At 44.2% G+C, this 22,552-nt stretch overlaps 1 protein-coding gene across 1 annotated transcript; it reads right to left on the bottom strand.

Annotated features, from left to right (window-relative positions):
* Positions 1-9,452: 9,452 nt before the first annotated feature.
* Positions 9,453-19,935, bottom strand: TAS1R2 (taste 1 receptor member 2). Its single transcript, XM_029579313.1, has 5 exons — positions 19,504-19,935; positions 18,305-19,060; positions 16,099-16,305; positions 12,300-12,420; positions 9,453-11,834 (listed from the first exon to the last, which is right to left on the bottom strand). The coding sequence occupies exons 1-5, from the start codon at positions 19,759-19,761 to the stop codon at positions 10,903-10,905; spliced, it is 2,274 nt and encodes a 757-aa protein (XP_029435173.1). The 5' UTR covers positions 19,762-19,935; the 3' UTR covers positions 9,453-10,902.
* Positions 19,936-22,552: the final 2,617 nt, after the last annotated feature.

The following is a 22,552-nucleotide window of genomic DNA, read 5'->3' as shown; positions in this document are numbered from 1 at the left end:
ATAGCATTGCCACTACAGCTAGAGAATCCAAGGAGTCAAGAAAAGAACGCCGGTGTCACATAAAATGTCTTTATTACTGGGGAGAAGGGAACATAAGGGCAAAAGAAAAAGTCAAGGCAAAATGGGCAAAGCAGAATGTGAGTGGAGTGATACAAACTAACGATGATCAATAGCAGAATCCTCAAATACACTATGTAGTATAATCCTCTAAACCCCCTGGGCCATACGCCAAGATTTCAGCTGATCAGCGAGTCTCCCGCAAGCAGCAGGTTCTTCTCTTACACCTCGGCAAAGCTGTAAGGTGTCCCCTTCCATTGATGGGGGTGGGGTGACACAGGGCTGAATGTAGAGCCCATGCCTTACTGCCGCCTCTCTCCTCCTCCCAGAAGGGGGTAAAAGGGGACTGCTTTTGGTTCGCTCACAGAACACAGTTCCTCCCATGTTTAGACTGAAAAGAAACATTTTGACTCAACCACTGTGCAGCATTTACTCTCCAACTCAGCGGGAACCTTTTTCATGCCTCTACTGTAACTAAATTAAACCGTAGGCAGGCAGAGGAGAAAAACAGTTGAAATTACTAAATGCTTCTAATTCACTGAGTTACACTTATTAGCAAAGTAAGTGAACGAATAATTTCAAAAACTGGAACGTATGTAGCATGCCTTACTGCCTCTGCCTACATGGGTTGCTGGAATCGGTCTAGTTGATGTAGATTTGGAAATAATCTACCATGTCAGATTCAAGTTTAAATATAATGATATAACATTTTGGCAAAAAATACCCTGCAGTGATTATGAATGTACTGGTCAGGACAGTCACCATGTAGAGAACAGAACGAGTCTCATCTTTTATTTTGGCATAGACAGGGATGAAAATAACCCAGATCACAAGGTACCCCAACATCGAGAACGTAATATCTCGGGCCAGGTTGTAGTTTTTAAGAGGCTTCTTGGCCAAACAATTACATACAAAGGAAGAGAAACCAAGAATTCCATTGTAACCAAACATGCAGGCAAAATTAAGCAAGGGGGATTTGTCACAGGTCAGGTATCGTTCCAGGAAAGTGACCGGGAAGTATTCTGAGGGCAAAGGAGTGGAGGTACGTATGTTCCAGATGCAAAGCAAACACTGACCTAGGATACTCAAGATAATAATTATCCACGTGCCTCTGGTTTTTAGCCAGTGAAGGTAGAATGGAGGCAGGTATTTTAGATCTGTGACGATAATGATCTGGAGAGACTTCACTAGGAAGGTCGAGAGGCAGGTAGTGATGCCAAGAGCCAGGAATGGCTGCTGGATCTGGCAGATTAGATGAGTGGGTTTTCCAATGAAGAGACCTATGCTGCAGCACAAGGCCATCAGGGATAGAAGCGTCAGGAAGCTCATATTTCCCCCCGTAGCCTGCACAATTGGCAGATGCAGATGTTTCCAGAAGAGTAGGATAATGGCCGTAATTAGGAGCAGGAGTCCAGCCGTTAAAATAAGGACGATTATTGCAAGGGTGCTGCTCCATTCCAGGTAGCTAAAAGTTGGCTTATTACAGCTGGTGCTCCCTTGATTGGACCACTCACCATCAGGGCATGGTGTGCACTTCAAGTCATCTGCAAGAGATTGGAAAAGCATGTGATTCTATTTCCCACATGCATTTAGAATGTTATTATAGATTCACTTTTTATCAGTTCTGTTAAGAAAGACAAATCAGTCAACAAAATACAGGTGGTTGATACTTTCTGGTTGAATGAATGCACATGGTTCTGGACCAGCCTCAGATGCTACTATATACACTTGATCAGATCAACAGCAACCAATATTAATCAATACTGACAACTTAGAGTCAATAGTTTCTATTGATTTGAGAATGAGAGGATATCTAAAATATTTTGCATTAGTTCAGCACACAGGTCTCATTCTCTCCACCTTTGATACAGTTCATCAAACCGCTAATTTTGTTCTGTAGAGCTCCTCAAACTTAAAATTTCAGCTACCCACCTTCTCCAGTTTGGTAGGTTCCTTCCAGGCAGTCGATACAATCGAAGCAGCAGGAATGGAAACCCTTGATTATTTTAATCTGACCTCTTTTGCAGACTTTGGAGCACTGGGATGGAGGGACCTAAAGGGGGATAAATTCCTTTCTGAAACAGATTCTCGCAGCAGCACACCAATAACATGAAAATGCAAGGGACTGATATACTGTGCTCAGTCGCTCACCCACAAGACAGTAACATAAAGACAGAAGGATTTAAGGCTCATTATTCCCAGTATTAACAGAGGGCAAATCTGTCTCATCTTAACCATCTTTTACACTTTAGCATTCTAACGGAGTCCACTTTACTGTGCTCTGTGAGGGTCCATCTGCCGAATCTCAAACAAACCTAGAAATCAAAAGGAATAATCTAATCAGGAGCTGGTAACTGCTCCTGAATTTTGCCGAGAGATATTCTATCCCTGTAGTGTCACATGTAAGGATGATTTGCAGAAACTGTGACTGGAGCACGCAGGGGTTCAAATGTTTTCCAAGATGAAAGTCTCTGGGAATCCAATGCCCCAACCAAGCGCGACCCAACGCAATGCCTAACCCAGCCTTTCTGTACCCAATAATCACTTTTCCAAAATGCAATGACCGAAATAGGCTGTAGAATATTTAATGAGACCGTTACCTTCTTCTCTGCTGTCTTCCAGTTGATCAGAGAGCTGTTAATGTTATCCAGTTCTGCAGGGTACTGTCCAATCTTTTCAAACCCCAGCTCCTTTCCCCGATATGTCCAAGTCACAATGTCGTATCCAGTATTGGGGCTGCCATTCTCATCAAAGTAGAAAGAGGTGTTCAGTATGGTGAAGTTAACTTTTTTAACCCCCTCCAACAACTACAAAAAAGCCAAATATGGCAAAATTAGAGAACAGAGTTGACTCTTCCCTACTTTACAATCCAACAGGATAGGAAGATGCTTCCAATCAAAAGGGCGAGTAATGTTGGTTTGTTTTTTTGACCTGGAACTGTCCTCCTGCATCTTTAGGCTTCCAGCTCACTTGGGAGCAGCCTCTACTGGGCTATGTGGTTATGAGCTTTCATTTTCAACTGTCCAGGGATTTTTCCTCTATTTATTTATCCCTGTCCTAATTCAGCCCAGCCAGTCAGGGGCCACAAAACACAGCTGCCTCAGGAATCAAGCTAGCATGTATTCTAAGTCTGGCTACTAGATGTTGCCATTGGGCAATGGCTGAGGCTGCCTCTCCTCAGGGGTGATAAGTACTGCCTCCACAGTATCTCCAGCCCTGGCTGACCCAGGGAACAAAAGTCTGGTTTGTGAAGCAAACTCAGATCTTCCACATGCTACTGAGTCACCAAACTGCTCCAAAAAGGGCAACTCTAAAGCAGGGATGGGTATTCTGGCCCTGAGGGCTTCCTAATGGGTTGAATTTTCAAGGACATTGATATTAAGCCAAGGAGCGGCTAGTTAATTCAGCCAGATATAGCTATCCAGTTAACTTAATGGGGATATTGAACGGCATAATTTATGCAGTTAACTCTGACCTGCCCTAAATGCCCTCCCGCCTGCCCTCAGAACGCCTTCGACTTATGCACCGAAATTCTTGGCGCACAATGAGAATGTAGACGCATGTGGTGCTGAATATCCCCGGCTAGCCATGGCTTTTGAATATCGACCTTACGATGTCCCTAATGAATATGCATGAGATAGGTTTGCCCAGATTTGAGACAGTGTGCATGCAAACCTATCTCATGTACGTTCCTCTTGTATATTCATTAGGGAGATCCTGAAAACATGACTAGTAGGGGATCGTCAAGTGCCCACCCCTCCTCTTAAACCACATTTGGCCCTTCCCTTATTAAGCTGACCTGACCTATGCTTCTGTTTAAGAAAGAAAGAGATAGTCAATATTACCTGCCAAGGGTAGAGCTTGGAACTTGCTTTCTGGCATCTTCCTGCCTGACATTTGAGGACCCTATGCAGAGCATGAGCCACACTGTACACGGCAGCGTACACACTGTGTGCGTAGTGTCCTAGCAGGGGATACAGTGTCCCTAGCAAGCCTAGAAAGGGATTGGGCCCTTCATAGTAATTGGATTTCTTTGATGCCATTGTAGAGGGGTTTGCAGGGGCATCCTGCCTCAGTTTTTCAGTTGCATGACTTACATATTTCTCAAAGCCAGGGACTGTTTGAGTTGTGGGTGAGAATCCAATCACTGTTCCAATACGATCGATGCCAGGCAGGGAAAGAATCAGTTCAGACACCACCCAGGATGCACTGGCGAGCCACACCTTGCTCAGGCCTTGCCTCATGACCTCTTGAAAAAGAGCTTTAGCCTGGGTGACAGAGGCAAAGACAACCGTGACGTTAACTCGAGTCTGCTGGACACGGTTCAGTATTTCACGGATCACCTGCTCGGTTTTGGGACTGGCCAGATAAAGTGGAATGAGGCCTTCGTAAGCAATGCAGATTCCTTTTGGGGTGGCCAGGGTGGAAAGCTGTCTGATGCCCCTGCCATAGTCGTCATCGCTGCCAATCACTGCTATCCAGTTCCAGTGGAAATGGTTTATGAGCTGAATCATGCCTTCCATCTGCCTTCTATCGCTTGGCACCGTCCGCAGAAAGGATGGGAAGGTTTTCTTATCACTGAATGTCTCTGATGTGACTGCATAACTAATCTAAAATATAAACAGGTGATACCCAGGGCATAATTCACATGCTGCAGCTATTTCCCCGCCATGCACACATTCTCTTCCCATGCCCCTCCCCCGCCCCCAGGAGGAAACCTATCAAATGCATTGCTGCCAAACAAGCCTTGCTGCGGGCTTCCAGTACCTGCGGGATGCGGAAGAAGCTGAGCAGCTTGACACTGGCCAGGACCATCTCCGACATGGATGGACCAATCACTGCCACGACTCTGGTTCGGTACTGGGTGAAGTTGCAAAGCACCTCAATGCTCTGCGTGCCGTGGCTGGTCAGGAAGAAGAGGGACGACTGCATTGTGGCCACAGACTGCAGGCAGGTGTCGTGGATCTCGTAGCCCAGCTGTATTCCCGGCAGCAGGGTGCTGGAGTTGTTAATTTCCTCCACCGTGAATTTCATTGCCAGGGCTTGCACAAAACCTGCAGAGTTCAAGCTGAGACAAAGAATAAGCAGGATGAAAAGCTCATGATTCAGTAATCGCCTAAGGTACAACTTCTTAACAGTATCCCCAGTTTATAGTTACCACTGATAGAAAATCATTGGCCTAAAGTCACCCCACATCATTTGGACCTCTGGAAAACCCCAATAGAAATGTTGGTAAAAGCGGATATTTTAGAGAGACTCAATGAAAAAACAGGAAGACGAGCCGCCACAGATGTGCCAGAATTCACCCAAATCCATCCGTGCCTTTCCTTCAGTATCCAGGAGCCCTCGGACACAAATCACTTTACTTCTGGCCTACGTTCAGGCCTGCACTGTTGCTGCCCATTGCTTCCTCTAGAAGCCGCTTTCACAGTATAAAAAAATGTTCACTCTTTGGGGAAAATAAGAAATCGAGCTGTAACATGCCTGCTTCGTTTGCTCTCTCAACCACCTTGCCCTAATTTTAAAGAGTGCTACAACTTGTCTGTACAAAAAGCCACATTAGTGTTGCTTTTTCCTCAGGGGATCACAATGCTTGCTTTTTATAAACAAATTTGGTCCTCCCCAGCACTTACAGCGGAGACAAGAGGCACCAGGTCTCTTCCAGAGGTGCATTGCTTCTCAAGAGAAAGAGGCACCAGGTCTCTTCCAGAGGTGCATTGCTTCTCAAGAGAAATAGGCACTAGGTCTCTTCCAGAGGTGCATTGCTTCTCAAGAGAAAGAGGCACCAGGTCTCTTCCAGAGGTGCATTGCTTCTCAAGAGAAAGAGGCACCAGGTCTCTTCCAGAGGTGCATTGCTTCTCAAGAGAAAGAGGCACCAGGTCTCTTCCAGAGGTGCATTGCTTCTCAAGAGAAATAGGCACTAGGTCTCTTCCAGAGGTGCATTGCTTCTGAAGAGAAAGCTCATCTGTGGTGACAGGAAGCACACGGCAAAGTGGGCAAGGTGCATGAGCTGCCGCCATGTTTTGTACTTCAGACTTCATCTTATACGTAGCACTCGCCAGGACTACACGTCCACATAATGTATAGGGGCTTGACTAAAAGTCTTCTCATTGAGACTGGATCAGTTGTGAGCTCTGTAAATTGCACAGCTCTGTGCTTATGGGAATAGGGGTGGAAAGGTCCATTAAACAGATTCCTGTGTCTGCCCTCCCTTGGGTGCATCAGCTCTGATCACACAAGCCTACCTTCTACAGCTCAAGGGCTCGGGTTTCCAGTGCGTCTCCAAGCTGTCTGCTGAGGAATAAACAGGAAACAAGCCCCCCAGGGTACAGTCACCAGCCTGCTGGAAGATTTGATAGGCGACTTGCTCCTTAGCTCCTGTGACTTCTGTAACAAATCCACATCCCAGCAAGGCAGCCACAACCTGAAGGATGGAGCAGAGATGCATGGCTTCTGACCCACTTAGAGCTGAAGCTGCAATAATACTCTGAGAATAAGAAGCACTGAAGGGAAATGGAGACGTTAGCAAGAAGGGAGAATGCTTAACTTGTAAAACTAAAGAAGCATCTCAGTTTTCAGCAGCTGAGAGTATTAGCTAACTTATGGACTTATAAACTGAAGGTTTAACTGAATCCCAGTCAGAACACAAGATTTTAGATGATGTGGAGGTAAAGAAAAGGCAATGTGTGCTGGCACCCATCCTCAGCAGCCTTCCACTCGCCAGTGGATTAGAGGACGCGCCAATAAACCTGATAAATGGCAGATCTTTAGCATATTCAAAGCAACACTGTCTGTAACAGGGCTGCCAGATGTCAAAATGGTGCATGCAGGGAGATATTTAAAGTCAGCACTCTGGCAGGATGTGTGCAAAGTATGAGGTTTTCTGGAAGGAAGGATGGGAAAAAAAAACTAAAAGCATCTTCTTTTGCAAGGTCTTCCTGCTGAGGTAGTGGCCATATGCTCATTTGGGTTTAGGATACATTTTTGGTTTTGTTGTTGCTGCATAATGTATAAGATTTGGTAGTAGGAGAGATGCAGGAGGAGCTGCCAGGCCTGGCCCTTCTATCCTGATGAAATGTACCCAGGAGCAGGTATGATCTGCTAGTGCAAGCGCTGAACTGTCTGTTCAGAGGAGCTCTTTGGCCAATCAGTAATCCAGTAAGAAGATGACTCTTCTTCTCCCCCTCTCCCCATTGGAAGCTTTCCAAAGAGTTGGGCCACAGAAACGTCCTCCCCAGAAGTGCTTGGACTTACTGTAAAGGATGTTGGGATCCCATTCAGGTGCTAAATAAGTCCAATAAACTATACCGGGGGTGGGGCTATCTCGGGATTACAGTTTCATCAGAGATAGGACACCGGCAGACCCTGGAATTAAATAAGTCTCTCCCCAGCCTGAAACAACTAAATCAACCTCACAAGCCCACCTGTCCTTTTGTTTTTCATTCATTTCTGCAGTTTTGGTCAGTCCAAGGAGCATTCAGGAAAGGAAGATCATAAATTAATTGCATGTAGCAACTAACTTGCAGTACCCAAATAGCAAAATATAAAATTATATAGAGTCACAGAAGGTCACTCATAAGTGGGTTGTCAGCTTGGTTTTGCTATATTTGGTGCCATCCTACTGAGCATCCTCTCACTAGGGGTGGATCTAAAGCCCAGTACCAAGCATCCCTGAGGCAAGTAGGTGTGCTCACTGTTTCACTCTGCATATGTAAAAGCTGGGGCTTTTATGACCAAATTGAAGAGGAGATAGTCTATGACCCTCTGTATATGACAGAGACTGAACTTAATAGACAGGTGCACCATAAACTCTACAGTGCAAAGAGCACATACCTCAGGTCTTTGTGCATGACTTCACTGGCATCACGCCTTTCTGGTAGGATCCAGGTGGCCGAATAAGATTGTAATGTAGGGAAAGCTCTGGCACTCATCATAGATATAGAGCATTGCAAGGCAACTTCAAGTTTTTCCATCTGTGCTTGGTAGGCAGTCCATGAATGAATTGTGGATTGGACCTAGCACTACTTATGTTTCCAGGTATCTGAGTGATTTTGTTCATGGATGTCTAGTAAACAACAATCTACATAAATAGATAATGTTCTTCCTCGGTCCGAGAGTGTGGTCACATGTTTAGAGCACAGAGCTGCAGAACCCGCCAGTACCTGATGGTTTCTTTTATTGTAAAACAAGCCGTTAAGCCCGTTAAAACGGGCTACATCCCTCTGTCTCTCACCTCCCCCTCATTCTCTCTCCCCTCACTCTTCACCACCCCCTCCCTCACCCACTCACCCTCCCTCTCCTCTCACTCAGTCCCTCCCTCCCACTCAGTCTCACTCTCTCCCTCCCCCTCCCTCTCACTGTCCCACTCCCTCCCTCTCTCTCCCTCCCTCTCCCTCAGTCCCACTCCCTCCCTCAGTCCCACTCCCTCCCTCAGTCCCACTCACTCCCTCTCACTCAGTCCCCCCTCCCTCTCACTCAGTCCCTCCCCCCCCAGTCCCTCCCCCTCACTCAATCCCTCCCTCCCACTCAGTCTCTCCCTCTCACTCAGTCCCTCCCCCCAGTCCCTCCCCCTCTCAGTCCCTCCCCCTCACTCAATCCCTCCCTCCCACTCAGTCCCTCCCTCTCACTCAGTCACTCCCTCCCCCCCTCTCTCTCTCTCACTCAGTCCCACTCCCTCCCTCTCTCTCCCAGTCCCACTCCCTCCCTCAGTCCCACTCACTCCCTCTCACTCAGTCCCCTCTCCCTCAGTCCCACTCCCTCCCTCTCACTCAGTCCCTCCCCCCCAGTCCCTCCCCCTCAGTCAATCCCTCCCTCCCACTCAGTCCCTCCCTCTCACTCAGTCACTCCCTCCCACTCAGTCCGTCCCTCCCTCGCTACTGGCCGCTACCGCCGCCCGCTACCGCCGCCGCCGCCGCTACCGCCGCCGCTCGCTACCGCCGTCGCCGCCCGCTGCCGGTACCGCCGCCCGCTGCTGCCACTGGACGCCGCCATTTTTTTTCTTAGCGTCAGACCGCCCGCACATGCGCGGTAGAGCTGGTCTCTACTGCGCATTTGCGGCACGTCGGTCAAGCTTCGTTTATAGCTTTTGATGCTGCCACATTCCAATAAAGGATGTAATCCCTATTTAAATGCAGAAATAAAATGAATAAAATCCTTCTCTTCCCAAGTAAGGCTCTTCACATCTCTCTCGTTCTGCCCTTTTCTTAATCTTTCTTTCCTCACTGTTCAGTAAAATTATTGCTTTATCACCACCCCTAGTGGTGGCTGCTGCATATTCTGTTGCTTTAATCTGCTGTATAGTTATAGTGAAGTTAAAGTTCCTAGCATGCCGTGAGATTGTGGTAAAGACAGCTAAACTGCAGTTAGTTTTGTCATGATAAAAATTATATTTATTAGAACATATCTTAGTGCAGGACATCCAGTACAGTCATTGCAGAAGAGCACTGAGTCTTTTGGATCAGGTTCCCATCACCTCCACGTACCATGAAATCTTAAACATGTTACTTAACCTTAATCTGTTTGTATTTCTGCTTTTGAAAACTGTAAATGGCTCAATTGATCCTCTCTTAAGAGGCCAGAATATTAAAGGGTTTTTCCTATTCTGTGTCTAGGGGGAAAATGCTTAGCACACCAGCACCTGTGAACAAGCCTAAAGTGTATGCCCTCTATAGTATTAATATATGCACAGTGTGGATAGTTAGCAGTAGTATATAATGAAAACAAACCTATTTCCCATATTTTCAGTCTCTAACATTTTTATTTTAATAACACGGTTGTAATGAAAGTTATGAAATGCAGAGCACAACACACAAATTTAGCAAAATGAAAACTCTTATCTCTTCGTATAATGCTTGGAAAGTCTTTCTCCCAGCAGGAATATCCGTGGTCTTTTATAAAACCACCCAGCTATGGATGTGTGTTACGTTCACGCACACGTTTATCTGGTCTGAGCAGAGGCATTCCTGGCAGCTGGAATAGGGGAGGGGTTTGCATTTACAAACGTGTGCACATCAAATAGCAGCTGTATTTTGCGAAGGTAGTTTTGGTGGCAGACGTCAGTTTGCTTTGAAAATTGGTGCAACTTAGGTGTCTTTTTGCTGACTTTCCTATGCAGTCTGTTTGAGCATTACCCTTTTTTCAGCTAGTTCTGGTTTTGATTCAGCTCCAATAATCCCAGAATTTTTATTCTAAACTTTTGCACTGCTCAATCCCAGAATGCAAAGGGATGGACATATATAAAGCCCAGCTGCAATGGAACTAGTGGAGAAGTACACTGGAAGGAACAAGTTACAGGGGTGAGTGAGGGGTTTAGAAATCTCTGTCATTGGAGATCTTAATAGAAGGTCAGATATACTATCAGTCTATAATAGTTCAGCTACAGTGGATTTTGCTTGGAGAGAGGGATTCTCCCCAGACCCTCACCAACTCCTCATCCAGGTAGGGCCATTAATCTGGCCCTCCAGCAGATGTAGAATCAAAGAAAGTTAGGATTGGGAGGGACCTCAAGAGGTCATCTAGAAGAATAGCATTGGAAAGAACTTCATGAGGTTTAGTCGTCCTATTCTAAGTAACATGTCACTTCCGGGCGGAAGTCATATGTAGTTGCTGCCGCAGGCTGGGACCCATCTCACTGCTGTGGAACAGACAGAAGCTTCCAGCGGGATGGAAGGGGTTTTGGGGGTCCTTACTATTTTGTTCAGATTTTTGTGACCCCCTTAAGGGCCCTTCCAACCCTAGATGTGATTCTAGATGACGCCTTAGGTCCCTTCCAGTCCTAGTTTGCACTTCTGTTTTTGGAGGGTGTAAATGACATGCTACTTTATTTGGAAGTAAATCAGGTACTGTTTATCTGCTGCTCAATGTGCTCTTCCTCCTTGTGTAGGACTGGATGGCAGTCTGGAAGTATTGTGTGGTATTGTATTCAGGCTTCCACAGGATCACATAGCACTTTGGTAAAAAGTAACCCCCTGTGATGCCAAAAAGGCTGACAAGAGCTAGAATGGCATTGATTGCTGTTATGTAATAACTAACATCTATCAGATGGGCAGTGAAGAAGGAAATGCAGACCATGAAGTAAATTAGCATAGCAAAGGTGATGCACTTAGCCTCACTGTAATTCTTGGGCAGCCCCTTCCCCACATAAGCAAATGCAAAGCAAAGCAGGCTGAGTAGGCTGTTGTAAGCAAACTCCAAGACATTCATGACTGAGCTGACCTCGTTGCACTCCAGCAGCAACTTGTCCCGGTCAAAGTTTGTTTTTGAAACACTGGGGGGCCTCAAGGAGACCCAAAAGCAGGAAATGAAAAGCTGAATGCTGGTGAGAAGAAAGACAACCACATACTGCCCATTTTTTTTCACCCAGTAGTCGTAGGCCTTGGGAAGCTTGGCGGCCATCTTGAATATGCACACAATCTGAAAAGATTTCACTGCTATGTAGGAGAAGCAAACTGTCAAGGCGGTGTTGATTGTAGGGTGCCTCAAGATGCATTTTAAGCTGCTGGGCTCCCCTATAAAGGAGAAGATGCATAGGTATGCCAGGCTCAATGCAGATAACATAAAGAAGCACATTTTGCCACCCGCAGCTTTGACCACGGGGCTCTGTATCTGAAGGGCAAAGGCTACGATGGTGATCAGTGTAAACAGGATGCCCACTGCAGCTGCAGTTAGCAGTACAATGGCCGCCTTGCCATTCCATTCAATAAATATCCTGGTTTTGTTGAAACAGCTGATGCTTCTCTCTGGAGACCACTGATCTGCACCACAGTTTGTGCAGGTACCTATCACAAACAAGGAGAAAAAGGGGAAGACGGATTGGAACAAAGCTGAAATTGGCAATCAAGAACTGCAAAACCAGATGGACCAATCCCATAATAGTCTGGGGTTTCCACCCCTTTTTCTATCAATAGCATAGAACTACAAAACCCAAAATGCCTTGGGGTCAAAATGAAAGTATCCTGCCTGTAAGGGGACTGAGTTAAAAAGCTCATCTGCTGATAGAGTTATCTGGTCTCGATGCATTTTTCGATACTTTGCACAGCCTTCAGAAGTCAATTGCACTTTCTTTGTCAAAAGACATTGTTGCAGCAACCCACCCCTCACCCCCAAAGAAAAGTCCCAGAAAACAAAACCCCAAGTCAGAACAATACACATTCCACTGAAACCCAAGTTACCATTTTCCCAGCAGCTTTGAGTTGCAGGGAATGTAAGCAGAAGAATGGGTGAACAGCAGCAGCTTTACAAACCATTGTCATTCAGAAATGTCCCTTCTGCACAGTTCACGCAGATAAAACAGCACTTGTGAGCTCCTTTTGGTTTCTTCTCTTGGCCAGCCAGACATTTCTGAGAACAGATCGATGGAGGAACCTACATTTCACAATAAACAAGAGTTAGAGATTGCTTGGGAGGAGAACACCCTTTCTCCAGAAGACTTCTCTGTACGAGAGCTGATTTCAGGTGCTGCGAGGCCCTGCGCTCAAGCCACTGGGCTGGTCCCAATAATATATTTTATAGGAAGAAGGCAGGAAGACGCCTTCATCTGCAGAAACCTACAGTAATTTGCACTGGGGAATTTTTTTTTTTAATGAATTAAAACTGAAAAATGGCCAATTATGTCTTAATCTGCAGTGAGGAAGGAGACAGTCGGTAGTTCTGAAGTTATCTGGTAACTCCAACGAGCTCACAGAGAGCAGCTTCCAGTCCCCTCTTTTACCCAAGAAAGAACTGGGGGTAAATCATACTTTCAGAGCCCTTACAATCAACTCATCCAATCATTAGCTTCTTTCCTTTCTCTAACGGAAGGTAGGACTTGAAGGAGTGAATATTCAGAGCCATTTCTATGCACAAACATGGGCTTATACAATTGGATGCCTTGTTAGAAAATTGCATGCAAAGGTGTACATGAAACCGGATATTGTGCACACTTTTATGTGCACAAAAAACAAGACATTCCGGTGGGGGGGGGGCAGAGTTGGGATCCCTGTACGTACTTTTGATTTTAAAAAGTGTGCCCTTAAATTATCCCACACAAGTTACGTGTTGCGAAGAGCAGGTGTAACTTTGTGCAAGTGAATTTCTGAGCACACTTTTGTATAATTTTCAAGGCAAACTGTGTGCATAAGTCTGCTTTGAAAATTAGCTTAACTTGTGCATGTAACGGTTGCATTAGGTAACGGTGATGCTGTGGAAATGCACATTCAGGATCAATCAGTGCTACACACTGATTCCATTCCAAACCGAGAAGCACAAAGTATGGATGGCATGCTGGAATCTACTAATGTTTTCGGAATTTACATAGTACAGAATGTTTTCTGTACTATGTTTTCGGAATTTTCCAATTATTTTCGGAAAATAATGTTTTCGGAAATTACATAGTACAGAAACCCTTCTGCTCTCTCTTTCTGATTACCTAATCAAAAGTTTAGATAAGGGATTATCCCACCTCCTAATTTTATTGGATATTTCTGCCGCCTTTGATACTGTAAATCATCAGATCCTCCTTGAGCGCCTCTCTGATATAGGTATAACTGAACATGCCCACAAATGGTTTAGTTCATACCTCAGTGACAGACACTACAGAGTAAAAGTTGGTAACCATGAATCCAAAGAAATCCTCATTGCGCAGGGAGTCCCCCAAGGCTCCTCACTATCATCCACCCTATTTAATATCTATCTTCTACCCCTCTGCCAACTCCTCTCAAACCTCAAGTTACCTCACTTTTTGTACGCTGACGATGTACAAATTCTTATTCCCATTACTGACTCCATTCCAAAAACCTTGGAAATCTGGCAATCCACAATTACTTCAATTACTAATCTCTTAAACTCCATCCAGCTTGCCCTTAACTCCTCAAAAACAGAACTTATGGTCATTTCACCTCCTACCCCCCTTCATGCTACACCCTCAATAAATATTATTCCACCACACATACATTTTTCTCAACAAGTCCGAGATCTAGGAGTACTATTAGATGATCAAATGTCCCTTAAAAAATGTATTAATGCTACCCTTAAAGAATGTTTCTTTAAGATCCATACACTTAAAAAACTTAAACCTCTACTTCATTTCTCTGACTTTCGTACTGTGTTACAATCTATGGTCTTTTCGAAAATTGACTATTGTAATGGGTTACTACTAGGTCTGCCTAAAAATTCCATAAACCCACTACAAATCCTGCAAAATACGACAGCTCGTATTCTAACTAATACTCCATCAAAGGAACACATTACTCCCATTCTTAAGAAATTACACTGGCTCCCTGTCCACTATCGTATACAATACAAGATATTATCACTCATTCACAAATCCCTCCACAATCCAGAAATGAACTGGCCCTCGAACACCTTTCAATTCAATAATTCCAATAGGCCAATTAGAAATCCTTATATTGCTACACTACAAACCCCTTCACATAAACTATTTAAATATGCATCCACCAGAGCGCGTGCCATTTCCATAGCTGGCCCTAAACTATGGAATGCTATGCCTACTGACCTACGCCTTGAACTGTCCTCTAAGACCTTCAAGCAAAAGCTCAAAACTTGGCTTTTTACTAAAGCCTACACTTGATTATTACGTGTTCCCCCCCTTAACTCTCCTGTTCCTTACTTGTTACTAACTTTTTTGACCTTTCTTAACTCTTAGTACTCCCTTCTTAGTTTGTCAATCTTTCCACGTTAATCTAATCTATTACTCTTAATTATAGTTTATCTATGCCCTCTTCTGTTCATTCCTAGTAATATTGTTTTCTTTCTTATAACCATTGATCCCGCCTTCTGTATATATGTATATAACCTGTTCCTTCCTAACCCTTTCTCTCCTGCTCCAATTTGCTCCCCTCCCCCCCTTTCCCTCCCAATTTTTGCCCTGATACTAGATTAAGTTGTGCATTCAAAGGCATCCTTACTCTATTATATTATCTAATATTAACTAAATTAGTTGTCTATTGATACCATATTTTACTGTTTTAATGTTTATTGATACAATATTTTACTGTTTTAATGTACTGTTGAATTCAGCTATTATTATTCTGTTATATGTACACGCAACTGCGTATTTTTGTTCCATGTACACCGACGTGATATCATTGATGAGCGGCGGTATATAAAAATAAATAAATAAATAAATAAATAAATAAATAATGTGGCCCACTGGAAAACCAGTTCCTGTCAGTTAGACTTTATAGTTTAATGTGATGACTAAAATCCAATGCCGCGTACAGTGAAGAAATATTAGAAAGCTTGGAACTGTGTACCTTAGAAGGACAGAAAGTCTGCCCATGCTTGGCAACCATTTATTTATTTATTTAAGTGTTTTTATATACCGGGATACGTTGGGAACATCATCTCGGTTTACAGATAACTAAAAATAGCAACAAGCTTTACAGAGAACAGGCTCGTGACCAAATCAGTTTAATGGTCATCTTTGTTGTTAGACTTCTGCCCAACTAACTACCTCAGTAGTGTACTGACCATGTGGCCTCCTACTCATGTGAAATGGTAGTAAAAAATCTGTTTTTTTGTGTTTTCCTCTGGCAACTGAATTTCTGCAAAGCTGTTTGTAGTAATTCTTGAAAAGTGCAACGAGTGATTCCCTTATGGTGTAAGAGATGTCATCTCATTCTGTTTTGACCCAACATGAATGGCTATATGAATGCAGAGCCAACTGGTCAGGTTTGCCTCCAGACCTGGGTCAGTCCTGACAGGCCAATTCAGTTCTGTGGTCTCGTAGCCCCAATTTCTCCAGGAAAAGAAGGGCTAGGTGTGTGATCCAGAACTGGATCTGCCTTTCAGGGTTTGCCTGGGCCAGGTGGTAATCCTAGCAATGGCACAAATGCAAGTAAATGGCAATCATGAGGCCCAACTCTCAACTGAAAACAATGGCCTGGTAATTCTAGATATTATGGAGCCCTCGCACAAACAGGTTTCTCATCACCAAATTACAGGGATCCAGGATGGACTGCTGGGGCCTTTTTCTGCCGCCCTTTACTATATAAACGCGTATGAGAGATTGCAGGAAGGTTAGCAATATGATGATGGGCTGACCGTGTTATTTTGTGTGTTCCAGGTGATCAGGTCTGCTTGAATCTGAAGATTTCCAAAGTTCGAATATGATCCGACCTTTACAAATGGCGTTCTACCCGTCCAGTTCCAGAAAACGATGTCAAAGCCGGCTGGAGAATCTCCGTACTGGTCAAAATTAAGGATGTTGTTGAGGAGAGAAAAGTTCACTCGTTTCAATGCTTCGGTCACCTGTAAGGGAATGCAGTGGTCAGAGATGAAATGTGCAATCAATCAGGCCACTCCTGTGGAAGGGCTGGAGCACTCTCCATGGTGCTCCACTTCAGTCTCCTCTCCTGAAGGGCTGCAGCTGCACTCGAGCGCCCATGAGGAAGGGACAGCAGCTACTGCTATTGTGGCGACCCCTACTGGCACCGACAGGATAGACTTGAAAGAATCTTCCCTCCAGCCATGGGCCATCAAGATACCATCCCAGCTGAGGAAGGGTTTATGAAAAGTGGGGGGAAGGATCATTATTCCATCATTCCCAGTGTGCGTCAACCACCTTAGTCGTTTACTTATATCAAAGGCCAGATTCAAGTCTGGGATAAAATTCCTGAAAGAAAATGCAAGAACTTGGAGGAGCAATTCTTAACCAGTTGCAGTTGTAAGCCTTGCAGACAAATCCTAAATTGTAAACAAAATATTACAAGACCTTTTTCAGTCTTCAGAAATGTGTCATTTTTGGCAAGCTTTCTTGGGTTTGTAAAAGCAAGGATGCATGTTATACGCCTCTGCTTTGGTGTTGTATTGACTCAGAAACCACTGGCCCTTCCTCTTGGTTTATGATGTCATCAGACCACCTTTTTAGAATTAAAAGTATTATCAAGGCTCGCTTTTACTTCCAGCCCGGTCATGTGACCCTGTTATTCTGGCATCTGAAGCCCTGCTTTTTCCATTTAAAATCAGCACGGCAAGTACCAGAATACCAGAAATCCAAAAACAGGCCTCTTCAAATTGCCATTTGGGATCTCTGCAAATTTTATTTTGTGGACAGTAATTTTTCTTTGAAGTAGTAAAATAGATCCTTAGACTTCTCTGGTTAAAATAACAGAGAGACAAATGAGAACTTTCGTAGGTTATTTGGCCCCAATCACTTCTAGCAGCACTTAACAAAGAAGACAAAAAAAAAATAACTTTAATAAGCAGTGATGTCTCACAAGCGGACAAGGTCAGTGTCAGGCAATTGGGATGGATCCTTGCAGTGTGGACAGGAATAACTGGGCAGACTGGATGGGCCAGCTGGTCTTTTTCTGCTGTCAACCACAATGTAATTAAAGCAGATGGTACGGGTGCCAGAGTCTTACGAACCCATGTATCTATAGCACACTGCATAGATCCGGTTAAGGAAAAGTGAAACTGGTTCACAGAATGATGCAGAGCCTGAAGACTCAGGGCTTCGGCTTTCATTACTCTTAAGGTTGCTGCCTCACTCAGGTCAACAGGAACAGGCTGATCTTGTCCTGAAATGTCCTATTGTTTGCATGGAGCTGAAAGTGCAGATTTCCTTAAGAAAAGTAGGAACTGCCTCTCCATGTCTGCAATGGGGCAAGGCCAGGAATGGAGCAGCCTCTCTAGGATGATCTGGGTGAGGTGAGAACCCTAATTACACTGCCTGTATGTGAGTTCTATTTTATGAGCTTATACTAAACATAACAAACAAGCAAAAGCAAATCAGTACTTAATTTAAATGGATAAATACAGCCATGTAAACTTTAGCAGCAGTCTTAGCTTCTGTAAATAGAAATCTGCTGCTGCTGTTTTCCCTAAGTCCCATGTTCTCATGTAAATCTGTGTGTGATCAGTACAATTCCTCCTGCCAGTTTGCAGATAATAGGAAAGTCTTCAGGAAAATGATCCAAGATGTGCCCCTGGGTGAGTGTCCCTTAGAATTAGTTTCAGGATGCACACTATCCTGCCTGTAAGGGGACAGAGGCAATATGCAGAGTCGATTTTTGGGGGGAAGATTTCAAGGCCTAACAACTTGAGCCATTACAGCTTTTACTACTGCCTAAATTAGACATAGCTGAATGGAGAAAGCGAAATCTTCTGTCTTAATGATGATAAGAAACACGCATACTTCATTTAATTCATGCTAAAAACCTGTTATGACTCAAACTGCAAGGTAATAGGTGTCTTCAAGTATTCCCTAAACTCTACAAGGCAGAGTAACTTGCATGAGAATACCTACTTGCCAAGGGTAGACTGCCCTCTTATTGCAATGGGTGTGATTACAGCCAAGTACATCATGCAGCGCGTAGGCAACAGCGTACACTGCAGAATAAACATTGAAGATCACCCGTCTCTCTGGAGGACCCGCTAGCTCACTCAGTGTTGCCTCCAAACAGCTGTCACAGTTCTGGTTGCAGTTCTCCTTGGCCACTTTCACTGGACCTCCTCTGCTGTGATTGACCAAGTGGACCAAGTGTTCAGTGAAGCCAGGGATTTCTACATGTTTCATGGCGATGCCAACAACCACACCCAACCTGTGGGCGTTGGGGAGGTCATAAATGATGTTGGCGACTGACCAAGTCTCGGAGGCAATCCATACTTTCCTGGGGAGATCTGTGTCGACCACTGCCTGAAAGAAATCAATAGCGATGACATCCAAGGCAAAGACCACAATGACACCAACCTTGGTCATGGTAATATTCTGAATTATCAGTGAAACTTCTTCTTCCCATTCCTTCTTTCTGTCTGGGATCTTCCCTGGGATCAGTCCCTGGTAAGCTACACAGATGCCCTCTGCAGAAGCAGCATCATACAGCTGTTGCAATCCTTCTTGCCCATAGTCATCCCCACTCCCCAGGATGGCAATCCAGGTCCAGTTAAATCTCAACAAGATGTCCACAATCACATGCTTCTGCTTTTTGTAATTGGGAACAGTTTGGAAGCAAGAAGGTAGTTTCATGTTGCTAAGTACGCTGCTGATGGCATAGTAATTCATCTGGAAGAAAAATAAAAACCCCAATTTATGCAAACTGAGAACTTAAAATTCAGACCCTCAGAAAACCCTGCATCCTGATTGGCCAGTCTGATAACACCCTGAGTTCTAGATGTTTCACAAAACAGACTGAGCCATCTTGGCTTTCATTCACTGATTGCATGGGCTTGTAGTTATCATTTCCCCAAGACTACAAGTGCAGACATGCAGTAGGGCAATACTCAGTCTGTACCTTTATGACTTAGCTGGCACAAGAACAGTATTGATTGCCATGGCTGGAAGCCTCAGCTTACTCTGCCATGTGCTCTTTACCTTAATAGCATGCCCAAATGTTAGTGTTACTTACTGATTATCCAACAGGCATTCAAAATAAGGACCAAAAATCTTGTGATCAAGGGGAGATGCAGGATCTAGAAATTAGGCAACATATTTTCAGAGGTGATTACCTGTGGAATAAGCAAAAGGTTGAAGATATTTCCTGTGGTAATAGCAGCATCGCTGCTGTCTGGCCCAATAACAGCAATCACCTTAGGAGTGTAGCTGGTGTAGCTCTCCTGTATATTGATAAGGCGATCTCTGGAGAGAAAATCCAGTGCTGGCTGGATGCTGTTGTATTTGTAGCATGCATCAAAGACCTCGAACCCCAAGGTGATATTGGGGAGAAGCTTGCTAGAATTGTTGATCTCCTGCACTGCAAACTTCATGGCTTGGAAATGGCGATAGCCTGGAATGTTAATCCGAAAACTGGAGGAAGAGAAAGAAGCCTGAGGTAAGCCATGCCCTGCAGCCCATGGGATATCAAAGGCTGCCTGTTTCTTCTAGTGAGGCTCTTTGGCTACCTGTCCTAGCTTAGTTTTGAAAATAATTGAACCCCCTAACACCTGCACCCCAAAGAGGAACCAAATGTTGCATACTGATGACATCATCATTTATCTAAGTATGTGACCGTCTGTTCTGTTATAAGGCGCTGGGTATGATTTAAGTCTATTCTAAGTTATTCATGTATCTCTTGGCATCCATTTGCAAGATCTTTTTCTGGAGAGGGATGAGGACAGTAGCTTTTTTTTTTTTTGGTTTGCACTTTTGGGATTCCAGCTCAGTCAGAGCCATCCTCTGCTGGTCTTCATATGCTAGGAGCTGACGTCTTTCCCCTATTTTATATCACCTTCCAAATTACTTTAGCTCAGCCATTGCAGCAAAGTCCTCCGCCAGAGAATATGTACTGTCTGCAAAACACAACCTAAAACACTTCTTTTTTTTTTATTTTAAAAAGTCTTTTACTATTGAATTTCTGTTGGGTTGGCATAGCACAGAAGTGTAAAACCTGCAGCTCCGGATTCCAATCCCTCCTCCCTCACTCGGCCTCCCTGTGCTGCAGCTCACAACTGCAAACTTATAAATGGAATGAGACTGGGACCTTCTGACCGTGTCTCATACAGGAATAATTCCACATCAATACTGTGATCTCAGAACTGGAAAATAACTTAAAGATAAATGTAATAAAAGAACAAATCCAAGAATAGTAGTCAAGGCATTCTGAAAAGGTGCCAATGAGAAAAGGAAACGTGGAGAAGCTCAAACTAATACCATACCACATCCATTGCAGATCATAAACGTGGGGAGTAACTAAGCCGTAGGATTTAGTCTTTAACACCTGCAGCAAGAGAAGGGGCTTCGGAATGGATTTAGCTCCATTAAGTAATTTTGACAGGTTGTAGTTTTGCGTACCTGGCGCAGTGCTCCACCTCCGGTGTCTCCCGGAACGCAGTGCCAGCCCCCGAAGCATGGAAGGTGAACAGCCCGCCGATGGTATAATCTCCCTGAGCCGCAAACTCAGACAGAGCAAACTGCTCTGATGCTGCTAGCAAAGACGTAATTACATAAATGAATAAGGGAAAAGAACGCATCCTTCCTTGTGTTCCCTCTCGTCTTGCTCTCTCTGGCCAGCTGCTGAGGCAGCCACAAAGTTGTAAATCCTTCTAATGGGAAGGTATATGCAAACCATGCTGTGTGTAAAATCTTAGACTTTGCATGCAGACAAGCAATTCGGAGACCTCGTTTTCAAAGTAAATCAGGTTTGATTACATGCTTGGGATCCATTTTTCTAGCCAAGATCCTGCTTCCAGTAATGAAACCGACTTCCATCAGAGGTTCTAGGAGCCAGAACTGTGGTAGAATTCAAGCTAGACACAGAAAGACCTGAGTGGTGGAGGGGGGGGAAGAGGACCCCAGATGGAGTAAGACCTGTTACAGCACAGGAGGGAGGTCCAAGTGGGCACACTGTGTGGACCAGATGGTCCTTTTCTACCCACATCTGTGTTGTCAAGGATTCTGACCTTTCAAACTTGCAACCTACTTTAAATACTTTTAACCCATTAGCAATCTTATTTTCAAACCAAAGTTAAAATAAAATTAGGTCTTCCCACATTATTTCCTGCAGCTTTTTAATATTTCAAGCAGTTGTTGAATGAAGCTGGCTTCTTGTGCTATTTTATAATGCTGGGTAGTCTTAGAAAAGTCTGAGCTGATAAACTGTTGGGGCCAGGGTCAGGGTAGTTATGATCATGATGCATAGAGTGCTATATAATTTATTATTATTGGGTACAATACTCGTTAAGAAAAGCTATTGTCACAGTGATAGTAGATGATGGAAAATAAAGGCTGATGGGCCGATCTAGCCGGCCCAATTATTTCGTCCATGCTGCTAAGAATATATCCTTGACTGCTTGGAGGATGTCGCTCCATATCCAAGTCTGTTTTGGCTCTCTGCCGAATCCAATGCTCGGAGCCATCCTCTTCCTTCACCCACATGGTCCTATCCACCAAGCTTTGTAATAATCTGAACTAACCAGTCCTGATCTGACCCAGTGCTCTGTGGGATCAAAAATCTTTACCAAATCAGGAGCCGCTGCTTCCTTCTGAATGAACGTTTTGAGAGGTCTTCCGTCTCCATCGTGTGGCCAAAATGCAAGATGCAGCCACTGCATTAAACAAATATTGACATGTTCAGTTATTTATTTCTCATGCTACTTTTATCCAAAGTGATTTGTATGAAAATACTAAATGAGTGTGACGTGCAGAAAAAGAAGTCAGAGTATGCGTGTGAGGAGGACAGAGAGACAGGATTCATAGTAAAATAGCAGCTAACTTTGCAGAGGTTACTTTTACTTGTGAAAACAAGAACCTTGATTCAACTTGTCAAAGTCTGACTGAAAACAAACAGAAAAATACATGCACACACAGAACAAAAAGGGGGTGAAGAGAAAATTCTCATACATGTATGTTTCCTGGATTGAAGGGATGGAGATGCAGGATCGCAAGACTGATTTTCCAACAGCCTTAGGCTGCTCCCTGGATGATGTCCAAAACAAGGAAAGTGCTAGCCAAGAAAAATGGATCACGAGGTTTCACGCTCCACTTGCAGTTTAGAATATTCATCCAGAGGAAATGATGAAGCTTGATAAGATATTTATTTTTATTTATTTAAAACTTTTT

The sequence above is a fragment of the Rhinatrema bivittatum genome, chromosome 15, assembly GCF_901001135.1.
Source record: "Rhinatrema bivittatum chromosome 15, aRhiBiv1.1, whole genome shotgun sequence".
Lineage (NCBI taxonomy): Eukaryota > Metazoa > Chordata > Amphibia > Gymnophiona > Rhinatrematidae > Rhinatrema > Rhinatrema bivittatum.
The sequence above is the reverse complement of the archived record's forward strand: the minus strand, read 5'-3'. Positions and strand labels throughout refer to the sequence as shown.

Coding starts and splice junctions, on each gene's coding strand:
- TAS1R2 (XM_029579313.1), bottom strand. CDS start 19,761: ATGAAGTTTGCAGTGCAGGAGATCAACAATTCTAGCAAGCTTCTCCCC. Junction 16,306..18,304: donor GGGCAGTCTACCCTTGGCAA/GTAGGTATTCTC, acceptor ATTCCCTTACAG/GTGACCGAAGCATTGAAACG. Junction 11,835..12,299: donor GACATTTCTGAATGACAATG/GTTTGTAAAGCT, acceptor TGTTTGTGATAG/GTACCTGCACAAACTGTGGT.